Raw genomic sequence first — 17,996 nt, 5'->3', positions numbered from 1 at the left:
TTTACAGCTCACTGACCATTTGGCGATCCATTGAGAGGAGGGTTTGGAAAAGTGGCTTCTTTGTGACAGCTCTCGCCAGATTGGGGGGCTGCTCATTTGCATCTCATTAGCCATGCGGGCGGCCGGCGGGATATAAGGGCGCGGCGCTGGCGAGAGCCAGACCCTCGGCGCGCACCCGCGGGGCCCGGCGGCCAGGGCGGATCGTGGCGGAGGACCGGCCGCGGCGCGCAGAGCCTCCTCCCACGACTCGCCTCGGCTCCGCGCGTGTTTACTCGGATGGCACTGGCTGGGCTCCTCGGAACGACGCGAATCTCTGTGGCGGCACCGGAGGTACCAGGGGCCCAGGCTGCTTCCGGAGCGCCCGTTGCCGCCGCGCAGTGACCCGGCCCGGCCCGGCCCGCGCCCCGCCGGCCCCGGATGACCGCCGCCCCCGTGGATTTCCAGACTGAGCCTCTCGCCGGACTCGGAGGCGCCTCTGCAGCTCCTCGGGAACTGAGCTGACTACCTGGACGCTCTCTCTGTCCCTCCCTCCCTCCCTCCCTTTTTTCTTCCTGCGAAGACGCACAAGAAAAAAACCAGGAAGCAGACGACCCCGACCCACTCGTGGACTGAAAGAAAAGAGGGAGAAACCGAAAGTTGCCTCTCCAGGAGCACGCTCTCCGAGCGAGCCAGCCCTGCCTGCTCCTCGCACATCCCCAGGCGCCTCAGCCGCCGAGCGCGATCCAAGAAGCCTCGGCCTGGACCGAGCCGGGCCGGACCCCAGGAGAAGGGAGTCCTGGTCGTCCCGGCCCGGCAGAGCCGGACTCCCCGCCCACGCTGAGCGGAGCGCACTCTGCCCCTCGCATCCCCCAGCTGCTGCGTTTCCTGGAAGAGAGCCGGCGGACCGCCGGAGAGCGAGCGGGTCGGGAGGTGCATCATGGGCCGCCGGTGCGCCCTGGCCCTCGCCCTGGTCTCGGCCCTGCTGTGCCAGGTGAGTTGTCAGGAGCCCTGTGGGGTCAGGTAGCAGGACGCGAGGCGCAGACTGTGGAGCGAAAGGGAACCGCGCCGCCCCGCGCTCACGCCGCGTCCCCCCCCCGCAGGTCGGCAGCTCGGGGGTGTTCGAGCTGAAGTTGCAGGAGTTCGTCAACAAGAAGGGGCTGCTGGGCAACAGCAACTGCTGCCGCGGGGGCGCGGGGCCCCCGCCGTGCGCCTGCAGGACCTTCTTCCGCGTCTGCCTCAAGCACTACCAGGCCAGCGTGTCCCCCGAGCCGCCCTGCACCTACGGCAGCGCCGTCACGCCGGTGCTGGGCGTCGACTCCTTCAGCCTGCCCGAGGGCGCGGGCGCCGACCCCGCCTTCAGCAACCCCATCCGCTTCCCGCTGGGCTTCACCTGGCCGGTGAGCGCCGCACCTGCGCGCGGGGCGGGGCGGGGCGCGCGGGGGCCGGGGCCGGTGGCAGGGTGACAGCCCAGGCAGGGAGAGGCAAAGAGGCGGGGTCCGGGACGTTTCCGCATCCAGACTGTACCCAGCCCCCACGCCGAAGGAGCCCGGGCTGTGGGAAGGTCCCAGGCCCCTGCTCTCGGACAGCTGGTCGCATGGTCAGCCTTGCAGCGTGGAGGCCCAGGGCCCCTCCGCATGGGCCCGTGCCCTGGAGAGCCGGGCACAGTCTCCAGCCTGGCTTGCTCCCGCGCAGTCCTTTTTTTTTAATGTGATATCCTGTACTAACAGGCTAAAAACACACACCAGGAAACCACTCTTTAAAAAGTCCCCCCATTTCCTTGAGGAAAGTGAGAACAGGCGGCAGAGGCAGAGAGACCCCCCCCAGGACACACGGAGTGTGCTGGTCTGCCGCGGCCCGGCCGCCCCTGACGGGTCCCCAAGGCTCCGGGTGTCTGAGGGTCGGTGACAGCCTCTCTTGCCTCCTCCCTGTCCCCAGGGCACCTTCTCTCTGATCATCGAAGCCCTGCACACAGATTCTCCCGACGACCTTGCAACAGGTAAACAGGCCCAGAAGCCCCCAGACGCAGGTGTCTGCCTCCCCAGCACTGCTGGGCACCTGAGTCCCGCCTTCCCGGTCCCCAACGGCCCCGTCCTCACTCTGCCTGTCACTCCGGGAGCTTCAGGAGAGGCCTCGGGCCTCCCCCCGCCCTTGCAGCGGGCCTGGTCCCCGAGCCCCCGGCCTCTAGGCTCAGAGTCCGAACTCACAGGGGCCTCCTCTGCCCGCAGAAAACCCGGAGAGGCTCATCAGCCGCCTGGCCACACAGAGGCACCTGACGGTGGGTGAGCAGTGGTCCCAGGACCTGCACAGCAGCGGCCGCACGGACCTCAAGTACTCCTACCGCTTCGTGTGCGACGAGCACTACTACGGGGAGGGCTGCTCCGTCTTCTGCCGCCCCCGGGACGACGCCTTCGGCCACTTCACCTGCGGGGAGAGGGGGGAGAAAGTCTGTAACCCTGGCTGGAAAGGCCAGTACTGCACTGAAGGTGGGTCCCGGTGGGCAGGAGGCCGCTGTCTCCCTCAGTGGATGGGTTGCGGGGGGCGGGGGGGGGGGCATCCTGCGAGCTGGGACCCAGGCTGTCGGCACTAGAGAGGCATTCTGGAGGGGACACCGAGGCTGGGGCGCAGCAGAGACTCCCCAAGACCTCTGTCAGCCAGTGGAGGAGTTGGGGTCAACTCAGACATTCTAACTTCCGCTATGGGAAGCTGCCCTTCTTAATCACGGCGGATTTTGGAGACAGGGCCAGGGTCAGGAAGTCAGGGAGGGAGAGGGAGGGGAGGAAGGAAGGGAGGAACGGAGGGCAGCGTTTGTGTGCCGGGGGCCGCGCTCCACCAAGTTCTCTGCCGGGGCAGCGCGTCACTGGAAGTGCTGAGCTCTCTCTCTGGAGCTGGTGCCCTTGGCCTCTTCCCAGACCCCCCCGTTGCAGATACCCTGCGTGACGTGCACACACTGCAGGACGTTGTCACTCGTGGGGGCTGGGGACATGGGAGGGTGTGCGTGCAGGCTGGCTGTGCGTGGGGGTGGGCCCACAGCCCTTTTTCTGCAAGAGAAGTGCCTCCCTGAGTGACCCAGCCCCCCCCCCCCATCCAGTGCTGCCCCAGCAGGCAGCCGACAGAGCAGGCGGCTGCTCTGTGGTAGCAGGGAACCAGAGCAGGGGAGTGGGGGCTGCTGAGGACCCCGCCGGCCCCCGGGCCCAGTCAGCTGGACCCCAGCTGGCCTCTCCCCAGCCTGCCGGGTCCCCACTGCCGTCTGTGCACCCAGGGCCCAGATGTCCCTGCAGTCCGGGTGGGTCCCGGGGCTCCCCAGTCCCCACTGCATTTCTCTCCTTGTGGAGCACTGCTGCTCCCTGGAAGGGCCCTCCCTCGGGGACCCCGGGGGCCCGGGGGCCCATGGGGGTCTGCGCCTGGGGTGAGAGTGGCTCCTCGCACCCAGCCTCGCGCTGGCTCGGTGAGCACTTGGAGCTCCACCTTGGCTGGTCGGCTCTGTTGTCTTAAAAACTTGTGGAGCGGCTTGTTAATGAGTTTCATAACCAGGCGGGAAGCCAGCCAGCCCAGCCCCAGCCAGGCCCCTGGGGCCAGGCCCGCTGCGCCTGCCCTCCCGTCCTCGCTCCTCTGCACGGTGGGGTGGCCGGGCAGCCAGCGAACTCCAACTTTTTTCTTCTTATTCAAACACTGGAGCCTCTCCCCGCCCCCCGCGCGCGCGTGCCGTCCATTAGATCTCCGCGGGGATAGGCGCAGGGCCGCACGCCCGTGCCCATTGGCGGAAAGGGCGCGCGTGCGTGTGTGTGTGTGGTGTGTACACGCTGGGGTGTGTGCGGGGTGGGGGCCGGGGTGAGGGGCCCGTATTGTTGCGCGGGGCAGCTGCTGGGAGAGAGCAGACAATAGAGCAGCTGTCTTGCCCTGGTGCTGTGCAGACCAGCTGTCCACCCTTATCTGCACACACACTTTCTGGGTATTAAGAGGTGGAGCTTTGTGCATAGAATTGGGAAGTGGGGGAGGAGGAGGGGGAAGGACTTCTGACCCTCGCTCAGAAGAAAAGGGGGTGGGGTGGGGGTGGGGGCTTCCGCGGTCTTTTGTCCCGGAGCGGCTGTGTTAAGAAGAATGCTCACCCTGACTGCCGAAAGTCCGCAGTCGCCAGGCAGGGCGGGGATGGACTCCGCCGGCTCGGGGGGCGCCGGCCGGCTGCGGGAGGCCCGGGCCTGACCCCGCGCTCTCTCTCCGCTGCAGCAATCTGCCTGCCCGGATGCGACGAGCAGCACGGGCACTGTGAGAAGCCCGGGGAGTGCAAGTAAGTCTGCAGAAGCCGTCCTCCTGCTCCTCGCGGTCCCTGTGCGGCGGGTGGTTCTGCGGAGCATATGTGGGTGACCCTGTGCCCGCGGGGGCTGGTCCTGGGCGTTCCCACTGAGTGGTGCGTGGACGTGCACCAGGTCGCGGGCCGTCGGCCACGGCAGCTCACGGGTGGCGGGCACCGGCAGACAGCAGTTTGCACGTGACAGGGTTAAGCTATGTGGCTCTCGGACTTGGGGTGCAGCCGGGTCACCTGGGGAGCCTCGAGGGCTGCTGCCTGGCAGCCCCCAGGGGCCCGGCCCTCGGGGCCCCAAGGACACGACTGTCCTGCCTATGTGAGAGCAGGTGTCGGTGCTGCCTGCCGGGAGACGGTGCTCAGTGGGTGGGAGATACCGTGCCGTCCCCCAGGAACGTCAGCAATCCCTGACCCTTTGCTCGCTCCCTCAGGTGCAGAGTGGGCTGGCAGGGTCGGTACTGTGACCAGTGCATTCGGTACCCAGGCTGTCTCCACGGCACCTGCCAGCAGCCCTGGCAGTGCACCTGTCAGGAAGGCTGGGGGGGCCTGTTCTGCAACCAGGGTAAGCCTCCCGCCCCTGCAGGAAGCCAGCTTCCCTCCAGGGGGTGCGGGCTTCCCCAGCCTGACCCGGGGCTCCCCTGCTCTCCTCTCCCTGCCCTCCTCTCCCAGACCTCAACTACTGCACCCACCATCGGCCCTGCAAGAATGGGGCCACCTGCACCAACACGGGCCAGGGAAGCTACACCTGCTCTTGTCGGCCTGGGTACACGGGGGCCACCTGCGAGACGGAGGTGGACGAGTGCGGCGCCAGCCCCTGTCGCAACGGGGGCAGCTGCACGGTGAGTGCAGGCGCGGCGGGCCCCGCGGCGGTGTGGGTCCCGGCTGGACGCGGAGCCCGTGGGTCTCCCGGAGCCACTCCAGACGCCTTCTCACCCTCCCCATCACGCAGGACCTGGAGAACAGCTACTCCTGCACCTGCCCGCCCGGCTTCTACGGCAGGGTGTGCGAGCTGAGCGCCATGGCGTGTGCGGACGGCCCCTGCTTCAACGGGGGCCGGTGCTCCGACAGCCCCGAGGGGGGCTACACCTGCCGCTGCCCCGCGGGCTTCTCTGGCTTCAACTGCGAGAAGAAGATGGACGCCTGCAGCTCCTCGCCTTGTTCCAACGGTGAGGGGCAGCCCCGCGGGGGCCGTGCCGCGCGCCGGCGCCGACCGGGACGCGTCAGGAGCACGCGTGTGATCTCGGCCCGGGTCTGGGGCTCTGCCGGCTGCCTGGAGTCTGTGGGGCCCTTTACCCTGGACACAGGAGCGCTTCGTGGGGGTTTTGTCCTCGAGTCTGGGAACGTCCAGGGAGCAGAAGGGCCGGCCGCGCATTTGGCTCAGGTTTATGGGGACAGCCAGTGGCGGAGGGGCTGCAGGTTTGCTCCGGGTCACACAGCCCACCAGTGCCCAGCGGTGGTGCTCCGGCCACCGTCCAGCCTGAGAGCAGTCTGCGTGTCAATGCGTGGATGTGTGACGAGGACCCCCTGACCGAACTGGCAGAGAGCACCCACTGTAGGGCCCCAGACAGGCCAGGTCTTCTGGAAGCTTCTGGAGCTTCAGCAGTAGACAGGGTGATCAAGGGAAGCTCCCCCTGGGGGAGGGTCATTCCAGCCTCACTGTCCGTGCAGAGCAGAGGGTGTGGTAGTCCCGGGAGCCCCCAGAGGCCCTGCTGCCTCATCTGTAGCGAGTTGGCGGGCTGGGGGCTCGGCAGGCGGGCTGCGCAAGAACGAGGCCACGGCGTGGCGGCCGGGCGCTGCGCACCGGCCCCGGGAGGCGTAGCTGCTCAGGGGACGCAGTGGTGCCCTTGTCGTGCGGGGACCCAGGCCGGGCGCCCCGCGTGCGCGGGAGGCGGTGGAGGGCGCCGCCCGGAGCAGGGGTGTCCCCCCGGCCGCGGGCTGCCTGGGCCGTCCGTGTCTCCCGTGGGCAGCGCGGTGGCGGGCACACAGCAAGCGCCTCGGGACGTCCGCTGGGTGGAGCGTGACGGCCGCCGTCCCGCGTTCCAGGTGCGCAGTGCGTGGACCTGGGCGACGCCTACCTGTGCCGCTGCCGGGCCGGCTTCTCGGGGCGGCGCTGCGAGGACAACGTGGACGACTGCGCCTCCTCCCCGTGCGCCCACGGGGGCACCTGCCGGGACGGCGTGGACGCGTTCTCCTGCACCTGCCCACCCGGGTACACGGGCAGGAACTGCAGCGCCCCGGTCAGCAGGTGCGAGCACGCGCCCTGCCACAACGGGGCCACCTGCCACGAGCGGGCCCGCCGCTACCTGTGCGAGTGCGCCCGGGGCTACGGGGGCCCCAACTGCCAGTTCCTGCTGCCCGAGCCGCCCCGCGTGCCCCTGCTGAACTTCTCCGAGAAGCACGTGGAGGGCCAGCCCGGGCCGTTCCCCTGGGTGGCTGTCTGCGCGGGCGTGGTCCTCGTCCTCGTGCTGCTGCTGGGCTGCGCCGCGGGGGTGGTCTGCGTGCGGCTGAGGCTGCAGAAGGGCCGGCCCCCCGCCGACCCCTGCCGCGGGGAGACGGAGACCATGAACAACCTGGCCAACTGCCAGCGCGAGAAGGACATCTCCGTCAGCGTCATCGGGGCCACGCAGATCAAGAACACCAACAAGAAGGTGGACTTCCACGGGGACCGCGGGGCCGACAAGAACGGCAAGAACGGCCTCAAGGCCTGCTACCCCGGCGTGGACGCGAACCTGGTGCAGGAGCTCCAGGGCGACGACGCTGCCGCCAGGGACCCCCACGGCCAGCGGGACACCAAGTGCCAGCCGCCGGGCTCTGCAGGGGACAAGGGCGCCCCGACACTCAGGGGGTGCGTGCTGTGGGCCAGGAGGGAGCCCGAGGGGAGGCAGCTGGGGAGGGTGCCCTGATGCTCCGGGGGTGCTGGGGGCGGGGCTGGGCCGGTGGGCCAGTGTTGGGGGGGCACCCCGGGGCTCAGGGGGTGCTGGGAGCCGGGCCGGCGGGGCAGGACTGTGCTCTCCGAGCCCTGGCCGTGTTCTGGGACGTTTGCACGTGTCCTCACTGTGGTTCTGCCTCCGCCGCCGCCTCTCAGGGGAGACTCTTCTGAGCGGAAGCGGCGGGACTCGGCGTACTCCACCTCGAAGGACACGAAGTACCAGTCGGTGTACGTCATATCGGAGAAGGACGAGTGCGTCATCGCCACCGAGGTGGGCGGGCCGGGCGCGGCCCCGTGGGCGGTGGTCGCCGGCCACGGCCTGGACGTCCTGCTAACCCCCCGCTCTGTCCCGTTGGCCCCTCCAGGTGTGACAGCACGGGGGCCGGGCGAGGTCCCCGTCCCTCTTAGACCGAACAGAACTCCAAGGATCTGCGCCCCGACGGATGCTGCTGCGAGGGGAGGAGAGACCTCCACGGCCGGCCGGCCGCCGGGCGCGGTCCCGGAGGCCAGCCGGCGGCGCCGCGGGCGGGCTGCGGCCCGGGCCGTCCCGGGACGCCCACGGCGCTCCGCCTCTCCGCGGCGCCGACATTGCACTATGGACAGTTGCTTCTAAAGATTTATATTTAAGGGGGTGGGCGGAGTCACGGCACGAGGCGCGCGCTTCGGATTCTCATGAGCCAGTCTTCTCGAGTTGGAATCACAGACACTGCCTTCATCGTCCTTTTTGATACTGAAATGCGTTTTTTTCTAGGTGGAAAAAGATGTGTGTTATTTTTTGGACTTGTAAAAATATTTTTCATGATATCTGTAAAGCTTGAGTATTTTGCGATGTTCATTTTTTATAATTTAAATTTTTGGTAAATATGTACAAAGGCACTTCGGGTCTATGTGACTATATTTTTTTGTATATAAATGTATTTATGGAATATTGTGCAAATGTTATTTGAGTTTTTTACTGTTTTGTTAATGAAGAAATTCCTTTTTAAAATATTTTTCCAAAATAAATACTATGAATGACAGCCGGGGGTGTGCTGCCTTGCTCCCGAGCGCCGGCTCCCGGGGAGAGGGGCCCCCCCCAGGACAGCCGTGACGCAGCCCCCGACTTCCTCCCGCTCGCGTCTCCGCCCGCTTTCACTGGGTCGCTCAGCAGCAGCCTTGCCGGCCACCGTGCGTGTCGGGCAGCCTCCCGGGGGCCCCTCTCGGACGGCTCCCGGAGCGGCCCCCCCCACCCCCAAGCCTGCCTCATTTCCAGGGCCGGCACGGAGAAGCCCCCCGCGGACGGAGCGTCCACAGCGGCTTTCCTGTCCCCTCAGCGGAGACCTCCCTGCAGGGCAGCACCGATGCCCCGACTGCCCTGTGATTGTGTGTCTGGCCAGTTCAGAAGCGTCGCCCCCGCTGCCCCGACAGCTGTCCACACGCCAGGCTCGTGGGGGCCGCCCCCATGGTCCTCCCGTTCGTCCTGCTGGGGCCGGGAGCGTGTCCCCCACCCCCACCACGGCGCAGGAAATGGGCTTGGAGAGGGGAGGTGGGGGCTCTGGGTCTGTGAGTGGCAGAGGCAACATCCAGCCGGGACGGCGTGGCTCCGGACCCCAGGCTGCCCACTGCCTGGCAGACTGCACCCCGGTGTGGGCGTCGGCCCCCCGCCCAGGACAGGCTCCGTCCCGGGCGGGAGGGGCACACCTGCCGCAGGTCGTGGCACTGGGTCCCGACCACACAGCCAGCGACTCTGGAGTCTCCCTGGGGAGGAGTGGCAGGGTGCGTGTGTGTTACCTGGGGCCCTCGCCCACTCTCGCGTGCGTGAATGATGGAGACAGACGGGCACCGGCAAACCCACGTCCCATCAGGCTCCGAGGCCGCATGCCTGCTGGAGCTTCTGTGCCTGCAACACCGGCCGCCTGTCCTGACCCCTCGGCCACCCCGGCTGTGACTTTGAACAAGCTCCTGAGGCCAGGCCTCCGGCGGAGCGAAGCAGCCACGAGAAGGAAGAAGGCAGCGGCAGGGCTCCCGAGCCCTCTCCACCCCTGGCCCGCCCCCACCGACTCCGTGTGACGGCACATCCCAGAGTGTTGCAGAGCAACAGTCGCGCCGTGTCTCTGAGTGCCAGGGATCGGGCGCAGGGGCGGGGTGGGCTTGTGCCCGTTCACACCCGGCACCCTGGAGCCGTGGTGAGTCGCGTCCTTCCCTGTCCAAGGTGACCGACTTGGGTCACACATTAGATGGTTCAAGGTCACGGAGGATGCAAGAGTTCTTGTCCAGTCTATTCCGTGAGAAGGAAAGAACCTGGAAGTTCTGACAGGTAACCCCCACTTCCTCCTCCCACGGCTCCTGAAAACCAGGGACACTGTCTGTCTTTCCCGGGCAAGCAAGTGACCTGCTCGGGCAGAGCCGGACCCACGCCCACAGCTGGGAATCCCCTAACCCGCGCTGCCGGCCCAGTCCCTTCCGGCAAAGGAAACTGAACTTGACTCTGCCCAGATGTGTTGATCTAGTTCCTGGCTCACAGACACACGGGGCAGGACAGACGCGGTCAGGACGTCACGGGGACCTTCAGCTGGATCCCGGGAACTGGGCGAGGACAGGGGAGGGCAGGGGGCGTGTCGGCCGGCGGAGACCTTCCTCCGAGTCAGTGGAGGAGCGCAAGCGCCGGCGGGAATTCCCGTGGCGTGGAAGTATACGGAGTTCTCAGACGTGAGAGGCTGTGACTGTCCGTTTTAGAAAAAAGACTCCTTAGCGTTTAGAGAGTATCTCCGAAGCCACACCACGTCTGGGGGATAACCCGCGATGGGGGTCGGCGGCCGGTGGGCCGCTGCCAGCGGCTGGCGGAACAGGAGCTCCGGGCACGGCGGAGTGAGAGCCGTCTCCCTCCCTGTGATGTGCGTGTGACGCCGGCCACCGGCAAAAGCGCTGGGAGAATCACACCCCAGACAGACGCACAGACAGACAGGTGTCTAAAAGCAGCGATGGGCTGGGGGGGGGGTTCCATCCTCGAGCGAGCAGACTCAGATCAGAAATCTGGGGAGACCCAAACCCCACACGTCCAGTGGTCTGGGGAGCAGAGTGGTTCGGGTCCAGGTGCTGCCGGTGCTGGCCGGGCACCTGGCCAGGGACCCCGGGCTGTGCGGAGCCCCTCGGAGGAGGGTCGCAGCGGTCTCTCAGCAGCAGCGTCGCGAGGGCCCCGCTGTCTGTGCTGCCACCAAGGCCTTCCACAGCACAAACCCGAGATCGGGAGCCACCCCCGACCCAATCAGCTGGCAGCTTCTGGGCACCTTTAGCGTGAAGTTCAAAGTGCTTGGCTCGGTCCGTCGGGCCTCTGCGTGGTCTGGCTCCTGGCCGTCTCTCGGCTCCCGCTGTCCCTCAGCCACCAGCTGCGGCCACACGGCCGCTGGCACGTGGTCTCCCTGCCGACTCTGAGGCTTCCCACGTGACTTTCCATCTGCTGGATGCTCCGTCATCTGCGAGCTCCTCAGAAATGCGGCTGTCAGGGGAGCCCCGGCGGGGCCTCCCGGACTGGGGTTCCTGCCCTGCGTGCCGATGGCCTCGTGGCCGGATTAGCCTGTGTCCCCCCGGAGACGGCAGCCGTCCGGAAGGCGGAGCCAGCCAGCTTTTGTCCTTGCTGCACCCGGCCCCAGCTTTGTGCCCGAGCTGGGAAGCGTCTCAACGCCCAGGAGCATGTGCACGCTCGTGAGCACACACACACACACACACACGCACACACACACAGAGGAGTGTGTGAAAGTGAGCAAGGGCACTGGCCCTGAGAGGTCTCGGCTGGTGTTCACGCAGCGTCTGGACCGAGGCGAGGGCCGCACGTGGGTGTCTCCCAGCGCAGAGCCGTGCTGACCCGTCCTCGCTCCCGCGAACGCGCGGGGGCCGCACCGAGTGCGGGGGGTGCGTGTCTGCTGGGCGTCCCGCAGACGGACAACGCGGCGGTGTTTTCCCAGCCTGTGAGTTCTCTGGGGACGCTGCACGGAGCCCGGACGGCCTCCCACGGGGCAGCCGGGTGTCTGCGGAAGGTCAAGGTGGAGACCCGCGTCGCGGTGGACTTGAGGAGCAGGACGGCGGCGGCGTGGACACGCCTCTGCGGACGGACGGCCCACGCGCTGGGAAGCCCGGAGGGTCCCCCACGCTGGTCCTGTGGGAGTGACTCGGGGATCATCCTTCTAAGGACGACGGTGCAGGGCAGTGGGGTGGGGAGGGGGCAGGTGAGGGACAGAATCCTCTGTCCCGAAGGCTGGGCCCGGCCGGGCTCAGGGAGACTGGCCCTGGGGGTGTCCTGGCCAGAGGCCGGCTTGAGTTGGGGGAGCTAGACCGTGCGGCCTCGCCCCAGACTGAGCGCCTGCTCTCCCGCCATTTCCACCCGACCGAGGTGAGACGGAGCTGGAGCAGTGAGCCAGTGGACCGGGAACATTGTAAAGTAATTCAGAACCTGAGCTCAGCATTGTGGCTCACGTGATCGGATCCCACTGATCAAGCCGACCTGCTGTAGAAACCACCTCTGACGCTGCAAGGTCGGCATCCAGAGTGAGTGAGGACGGCACTATGCCAGAACAGGAGATTCAGGACGACCGAGAAACGGAAAACCGCGTGGCCCGCCAGGTGCAGGCTGGCAGATGTCCGCAGGCAGAGGGCAGCCGGCCCAGAACCGCGGGGACTGCTGGTCTGCTTCCACCGCAGCCGGGTCGGCCCGAGGCGGGAGCCAGCCCGCCGCTGCTGCGGAGGCGGGGTTCTCCCGGTCCTTCCAGAGCCCCGTGGCGGCCCCGCTGCGCCCAGGTGTCCGAGAGGCCCGGTGCCTGCCGTGGAGATGCAGCCACACGCTGCTCTCCTCCGGTGCGGGGGCCTGCTCTGCGCGGGGGTCTCGCCCCGCGCGGCTCCTTCACACCTGCTCTCGGGCGGAGCCCAAGGTCGCGCCGCCCGCCCACGCCGCAGCGCGGGCTGCCCCTCCCGCACCTGCAGGACTTCACCCCCACCCCTTCTCACGACACCCCGCGCTGCCTCGGACCCATCGCCCCTGTGCCCGGGAGAAGCGCGGATTCTAGGGGGAGGAGACACGGTCTGTCGGCAGGGACACGGAGGCTGGAGCGTGGCAGGTCGGCGTGCGGCTCCCACGCACCCGCTTGCCCGCCCTCTGGCATCTCCTGGCGCCTCCACGGGCGGCCGGGTCGTGGTATAACGCCCCGAGGGGCCTTGCCCCGGGGCCGGAGCTCCCTGCAGAGCTCTCGGGGGCCATCTCCGGTGGGTCCCAACCACAGGCCCCCGAGGAGGGAGAACTCAGGGGGAACAGGACAAAGGTGCGGGTCACAAGGGACTGCTGGGTGCCGATGCCTCTGGTCTCCGGAGGTCGCCTGGGACCCCTGCACCCGCCCCCTGTGCGCCCATCAACCGGGGGTGCTGAACACGTGTGGGTGAATCCTCTGGCCAGGTCTCGCCTCCGGCATCCGAGCACCTTGCGTCCTGGGACGAGGCCCCCTGGAAGTGTGACTCAGAGCTCACCCACGAGGTCACATCCTGGCCCAGAGCTCGCTGACGCCTGGCATGGGCCGAGGACTGGACAGGCTGGGAAACTGAGGCACACAGACATCAGTCCCCTGCCCTGGGCCCCACAGCTCATGCGGGCAGCCTGGCTGTGACCGGCCGTGCTGCCCCCGTGCAGGGCCCGGGTCTGAGCGCCGACCACCCATCTTTCCCGCAAGGCGTCTACCTGCCTCCCGGGATTTGTGAAGTCCTACGGAATGGGTTTTCTCCGGCTTCCGCTTTCTCGCTTTGGCCTGAATTCCAGCACGTGGGTCGTGTCTGGGCCTGCATGGTCTGTGTCCGTAAGTGTCCCAGATGGCCAGGCCCCCGGGCAGAGAGGGGGCAGCGGGTCTCTCCCTGCGACCTCCGTCCTGCAGGTTTGCTTCTGGACGGGTGGGGGAGAAGGTGGCGGGTCCCCCAGGACGTCCATTCTCGGTGGCTGCTCTTCAGCCTCTGTGTTGCTAGCCGCCCTCTCTGGGGCCACTCAGGGCTGTGGCCGGCAGCCCCGGGGCCCGAGCAATGCTGGTGCTTAGCCGTTCTCTGGAGCCAACAGCTGGCAGAGTGTGCGAATGGAAGGGCCCACTCCCTGGCGTCCTCTCTGTCCCGAGTCCTCCAAGAGACATTAGCCAGGTCAGCGGTGGGGGGACCAGTGGTGTGCCGGACAGCAGGGGCCCCGAAGCCGTGGCCTCCCCTAGCCCTGGGCCTGAGGCTGGGCCATGAAGGGGCATCAGAGGTTCAGAGACGGGTCGAGTTAAGGTCGTCAGGATGGGACGCTGTCCTGGGAGAGTGGCGGCCCACCTGGCGGAAGGTCAGCCAGGAGGACAGGTGAGGACGGGCGAGGGGCGGGGGGAGCTGTGGGATGGGGCCGCCCTGGCTGCGGAGACGGAGGCAGGAGTTCGGGCACCAGGACAGGATGCCCGGGAGGCAGGAGAGGCAGGAAGTGGGTTCTTGCTGGAGCCCCCACAAAGCCCTGTGGACAGCCAGGCTTTGACCAGTGAGACCGTGTCTGACTTCTGCCCCTCACGACTGTAAGATGAGAAAGTTGTTTTGAGCCGCCAAGCTTGAGGCCATGTGTTAGAGCAGCCAGAGGCGGCCATGCCTCGGGGGGAGCGTGGTGGACAGTGCGAGCGCTGGGTGTGGCCCTGGCCCGCGTGTGCCTCGGAGCTGGACCCTGGGGGCCTGTCCCTGTGCCCCCAGGCTCACTGAGACTAGTCTGTGAGCCTGAAAAGTTGCAGCCAGCACCTCTGTCCTGGCAGGAGGGTCGCCCTGTGGGGCCGGGGGGCAGAATCCCGGGTGAGGAAGCAAGACAGGAGTGCAACAGGGTGGCTGCCGGGACGGGGCTGGCTCTGCTCCCCGTCTCCTGGCCAAGTGGGGGTCCTGGCTCTGTCTGCCACACCCCTCACAGGCCCATTGTTTCAGCCGACAGGTGGGCGCCGCCACCTGCGTCGCCCAGAACCCCGGGGATCCCTGCGGGGACAGCGCTCAGTCCCGGCCGCAGCACCGCGAGGACCTCGGTGGTGGGAACGAGGAACAGGTGCGGGAGCAGCTGCGCCTGATTCACGGCTGCCCCTCCCGCGCGTTTTCTGGGAGGAACCCAGGGCTTCCAGAGCCTTTTGCTCGGAAATGTTCAAGCACCCCTTGCTTTTCCCTGTGGCGGCCACGGTCTCAGCACCTCTCCCAGGTGCTGGGTCCTGGCACCTGCGGCAGAGCCGAGAGGTGCCGGGCTTGAGGGACCAAGCCCGAGTCACTGACACCACCCCCCCACCCCCCCCCCCCGCCACCCAGCTGCTTTTAGACAGCCTCTGGTTCTCCCTGGGGTCCTTCTCAGGTGAAGTGCTGACTCCTCGAGGGACCCAGGCCCAACGTCACCAGAGACGGTGTAACTCGTGGGCAGGGGGCAGGCCACCCCCCCGAGGGGCTGCCCTCCGTCGGGACAGCCTTTCTTTGTGCTGGGCCCGCGCTCGGCAGGCAGAGCAAACAGGATTCTGGGCTCCGGTTGAGCTTTTATGGTCATGAGACAGATGTGAACTGTGTCCCCTGGGCAGGAGATGAAGGGGGGTCATGGTGTTTGCCCAACTGGCGCCCCTGCACCCACAGCCGCACTTCGACTGAGAGCTGCACAAACGCTAAGAATTCCTACTTGACTTTGCTCCTTTCCCGCACCTCCTGAAATGTGTGGTTAAGTCCCTTAAGCTGTCTCTTTAGTTGCTGGCACACACGGCTGGATGCAAACGCCCTTGCTGGCAAGGGCTGGGCCCGCGCGGAGGCGTTCGCCAGGCACTCCCTGCTCGCGGTGTGTTCTGACCTGTGGGAGGGCCGCCTGTGCCGTGCCGCGACGCCTTCGGGCTGCAGAGCCAGGGGCACGCTCACCCCGCTGGCACACGGCGCTTGCCTGGGCGCCCTCCTCCCTCACCTCACTCACCACAGTGGGCGCTCTCAGCTGCCTGCTCAGGGCACGCTTGTGGGTCGGTCGGCCTCCGCATCCTGCAGACGGCAGGTGCCAGCCAGCTCTGACTCTGAGTGGACCCTCCAGGCTTCCGGGTGCAGGAGAACACGCGGTTGGTCTTTTGCCCCCCCCCCCCCCTTTTTTATTTGCTGCATGTGAACTCACAGGGAAATGGGAAACTCTCCAGCAGCTGGTGCTTCAGGTTCCTGGGCTGTTCTGAGGACACCTCGTTTTGGGGCACGAGGTAGTCGCGTGCCTGCACCTCCCTGAGCCACGGGCAAGCGAGGTCACCCCTGAGGCCTGGGCACGGGCGCTGTTTCCTGGGCTGGGGCGCGCGTGCACAGAGGGTGCGGCTGAGGCCGTGGGGCTGCTCACGCACCCTCCTCCCAAGGCCTGTGGGAGGTGGCCAGGTCGCCCCTGGGGCTGGGAGCAAGCCTTCCAGCTACTACGCTGGGGGTGCCCAGGGTTCTCATGGACCGTGGTTTTGTAGGATCTTCCCTTGGGTGTGGCCGCTTTCTTGGAGCCAACTAGAACTTTCTATGTTCACCACGTGCCCCGTTACTTTCCTGGGACTGCCGTACCAAATGACCTCACACTGGGTGGATTTCAGGGGGTGGTCCCACAGCAAGAGGGACGCAGGAGTTTGCTCTCTCATGGTTCTAGAGGCTGGAAGTCCGATACCAAGGTGTGGGCAGGGCGGGCCCCTCCTGCAGGCTCCGAGGGGCGTCCTGTGCCTGCCTCTCTCCTGGCTGTTGGAGGCAGTGGCTGTCCTCAGTGATCTTTGGCTTGTGGCTGCATCACTGCCTTTGTCTCCATGTCCTCGTGTGAATCTCTGACTATTGAAAAGGACACTAGTCATTGGTTTAGGACCCGTCCACTCCAGTACCTTATCTCTGTTCCTGATTATCCACGAAGACCCTATTTCCAAATAAGGTTACTTTCTGAGGTTCTGGGTTTGGAGGGACACCACGCAATCACCATGATATTTTCATTACTGCTGATGAAGTCACTTTTAAAAGCATAACTATTATACATTTTTTCTCCATGAGCAGTCCCTACCTGTCCACAGTGCCCAGGGAATCTGAACAAAGCATCGAACGGCACTTCTGAAAGACGAGGGGTGGGGATGTCATGGAACAAGCAGCCCCGAAACGGTCCATGCACGTGGACTTGGGGTGGAACATGCTGGAGGAGACACCAAGTGCTTGCGGACACAGCAGGGACAGCGGGATGGGTGGGCTAGGAGCCGTGAAAATGAGACTGAGGGACCGGTGGCAAGAGTCCTGTTTCCCAGACAGACAAGTTGAGGTCTATGGGGACCTGCCCACAAGTGCGCTGGCCCAGGGAAGTGACCAGGACCCAGATGGGATGCCAGAGCTGCTGCTGAACCTTGGAGCTCGCCCCCTGCCTCAGTGCCCTGTCCAGGCAGTGGGCAGGAAGGAAAGTCACCTTTCTCTGATCTAGAAAAATCCATTCCACAGTTTTTACCACCCCTGCTTACTGATGAATAGGATTTCAAATCCCTTTATCTGGAGACAAACAGAAAGTATGTTGTGGTGAATAATTTGAGCTGATATTCTTGCCAGCTGTTAAGGGACACATGCAAAAAAAAAAAAAAGAAAGAAAGAAAAAAAAAAGCCAGTGACATCTGGTCTGCATTGATATTTTGTGACAGAAGCATTTTTTTTCCCCAGGGGGTATTTTGCAAGCACATCTCAGAACCCCTGGTCTCTTCACCTGGCAGCCCCCACAACCTTTGACCTCTTTGAAAAACAAAACAGAAAGTGATGATATTGACCAAAGCAACTGTAACCCAAACTGCAACCACCGAACCAGGCAGTGACATACATTAGCTCAGATCAAACAATGGCTGAGCATTCACTCTAACACTCTAGAGGTTTCAACTGGAACTTTCCAGAGCCGTGTAGTGGAGGGATTGACGTGTAGACCCTCAGGAGTCAGGTGCAGTCTTCCTCCCCAGGTGTCAGTTGGCCCTGGGACTCGCAAGCATCGCCAGGCCGTCTGGGCCACAGCCTGGGGCTGTGAGGTCATTCCATGGTGGCAGGGGAGGCCCTCGTGCTCAGAGAGCAGCACACGCAGCTCACAAGGACTGGGAGTCCCTGGCAGAGGAACCAGCTATCCAAGCCCTTTTCTGCAGACAAAAAACCAGGCCAAGAGCTGCTGTTTTCTGACGTCCCTGATGTTCCCAGTTCACGTATTGCTCTTCCGGCTCCGTCCGCACCGGGAGCATCCCTGCACACACCAGCTGGCTGCCCTTGGTCCTCCAGCGCGCAGGACTGCACAAAGAGCAGGCCAGCCCATGGGCTCCTTGCAGCAGCAAGCACCGAGCTCGCCACTGCCAGTGAGTGGGAACGCCGCCTCCTCCCCTTCCCATGGAAGCACACACAGCCAACTCGTAGATAATAGAAATCTCAGAATGGAAACGTGTGAAAAAAAGTTCTTTCCTGGTGTCAGCACAGGACAGGAAAAGAGTCAGCAGTTACTTCAATTAACGCTTCAATAAACACAAATTTCTGCACAAACCAAGTTTCAAAGTCCTGATTTCAACGGGTGTGGGAGGGGGAGGATTGGGAGTGGGCGGGCATCGTTTCTTAAAAACCAACCCAACACTTTCCACCTTTGGAACCTGGGGATTCCCTGGCAACTGCCGGGCTGCTGTTAGCAGGAGGTTGGTCAGAAAAACACGGGCAGCGCCGCTGCTGCTATGGGTTAGGTTGTAAGGATGGTATGTCCTCACCGGGAGGCCTCCATCCCTGAGACCGGCGGGCGTCCAACCCTCCACCCACGCCTCTGCCTCCCGCAAGTGGCCG

At 65.5% G+C, this 17,996-nt stretch overlaps 1 protein-coding gene across 1 annotated transcript; it reads left to right on the top strand.

The window, feature by feature from the left end:
* Positions 1-8,227, top strand: DLL1 (delta like canonical Notch ligand 1). Its single transcript, XM_045844150.1, has 11 exons — positions 1-970; positions 1,080-1,376; positions 1,915-1,975; positions 2,205-2,462; positions 4,204-4,264; positions 4,711-4,841; positions 4,949-5,118; positions 5,229-5,445; positions 6,323-7,124; positions 7,365-7,479; positions 7,574-8,227. The coding sequence occupies exons 1-11, from the start codon at positions 917-919 to the stop codon at positions 7,577-7,579; spliced, it is 2,172 nt and encodes a 723-aa protein (XP_045700106.1). The 5' UTR covers positions 1-916; the 3' UTR covers positions 7,580-8,227.
* Positions 8,228-17,996: the final 9,769 nt, after the last annotated feature.

The sequence above is a fragment of the Phyllostomus hastatus genome, unplaced genomic scaffold, assembly GCF_019186645.2.
Source record: "Phyllostomus hastatus isolate PE091 unplaced genomic scaffold, TTU_PhHast_1.1 phas_contig_40, whole genome shotgun sequence".
Lineage (NCBI taxonomy): Eukaryota > Metazoa > Chordata > Mammalia > Chiroptera > Phyllostomidae > Phyllostomus > Phyllostomus hastatus.
This window is presented reverse-complemented; position numbering and strand designations above follow the sequence as displayed.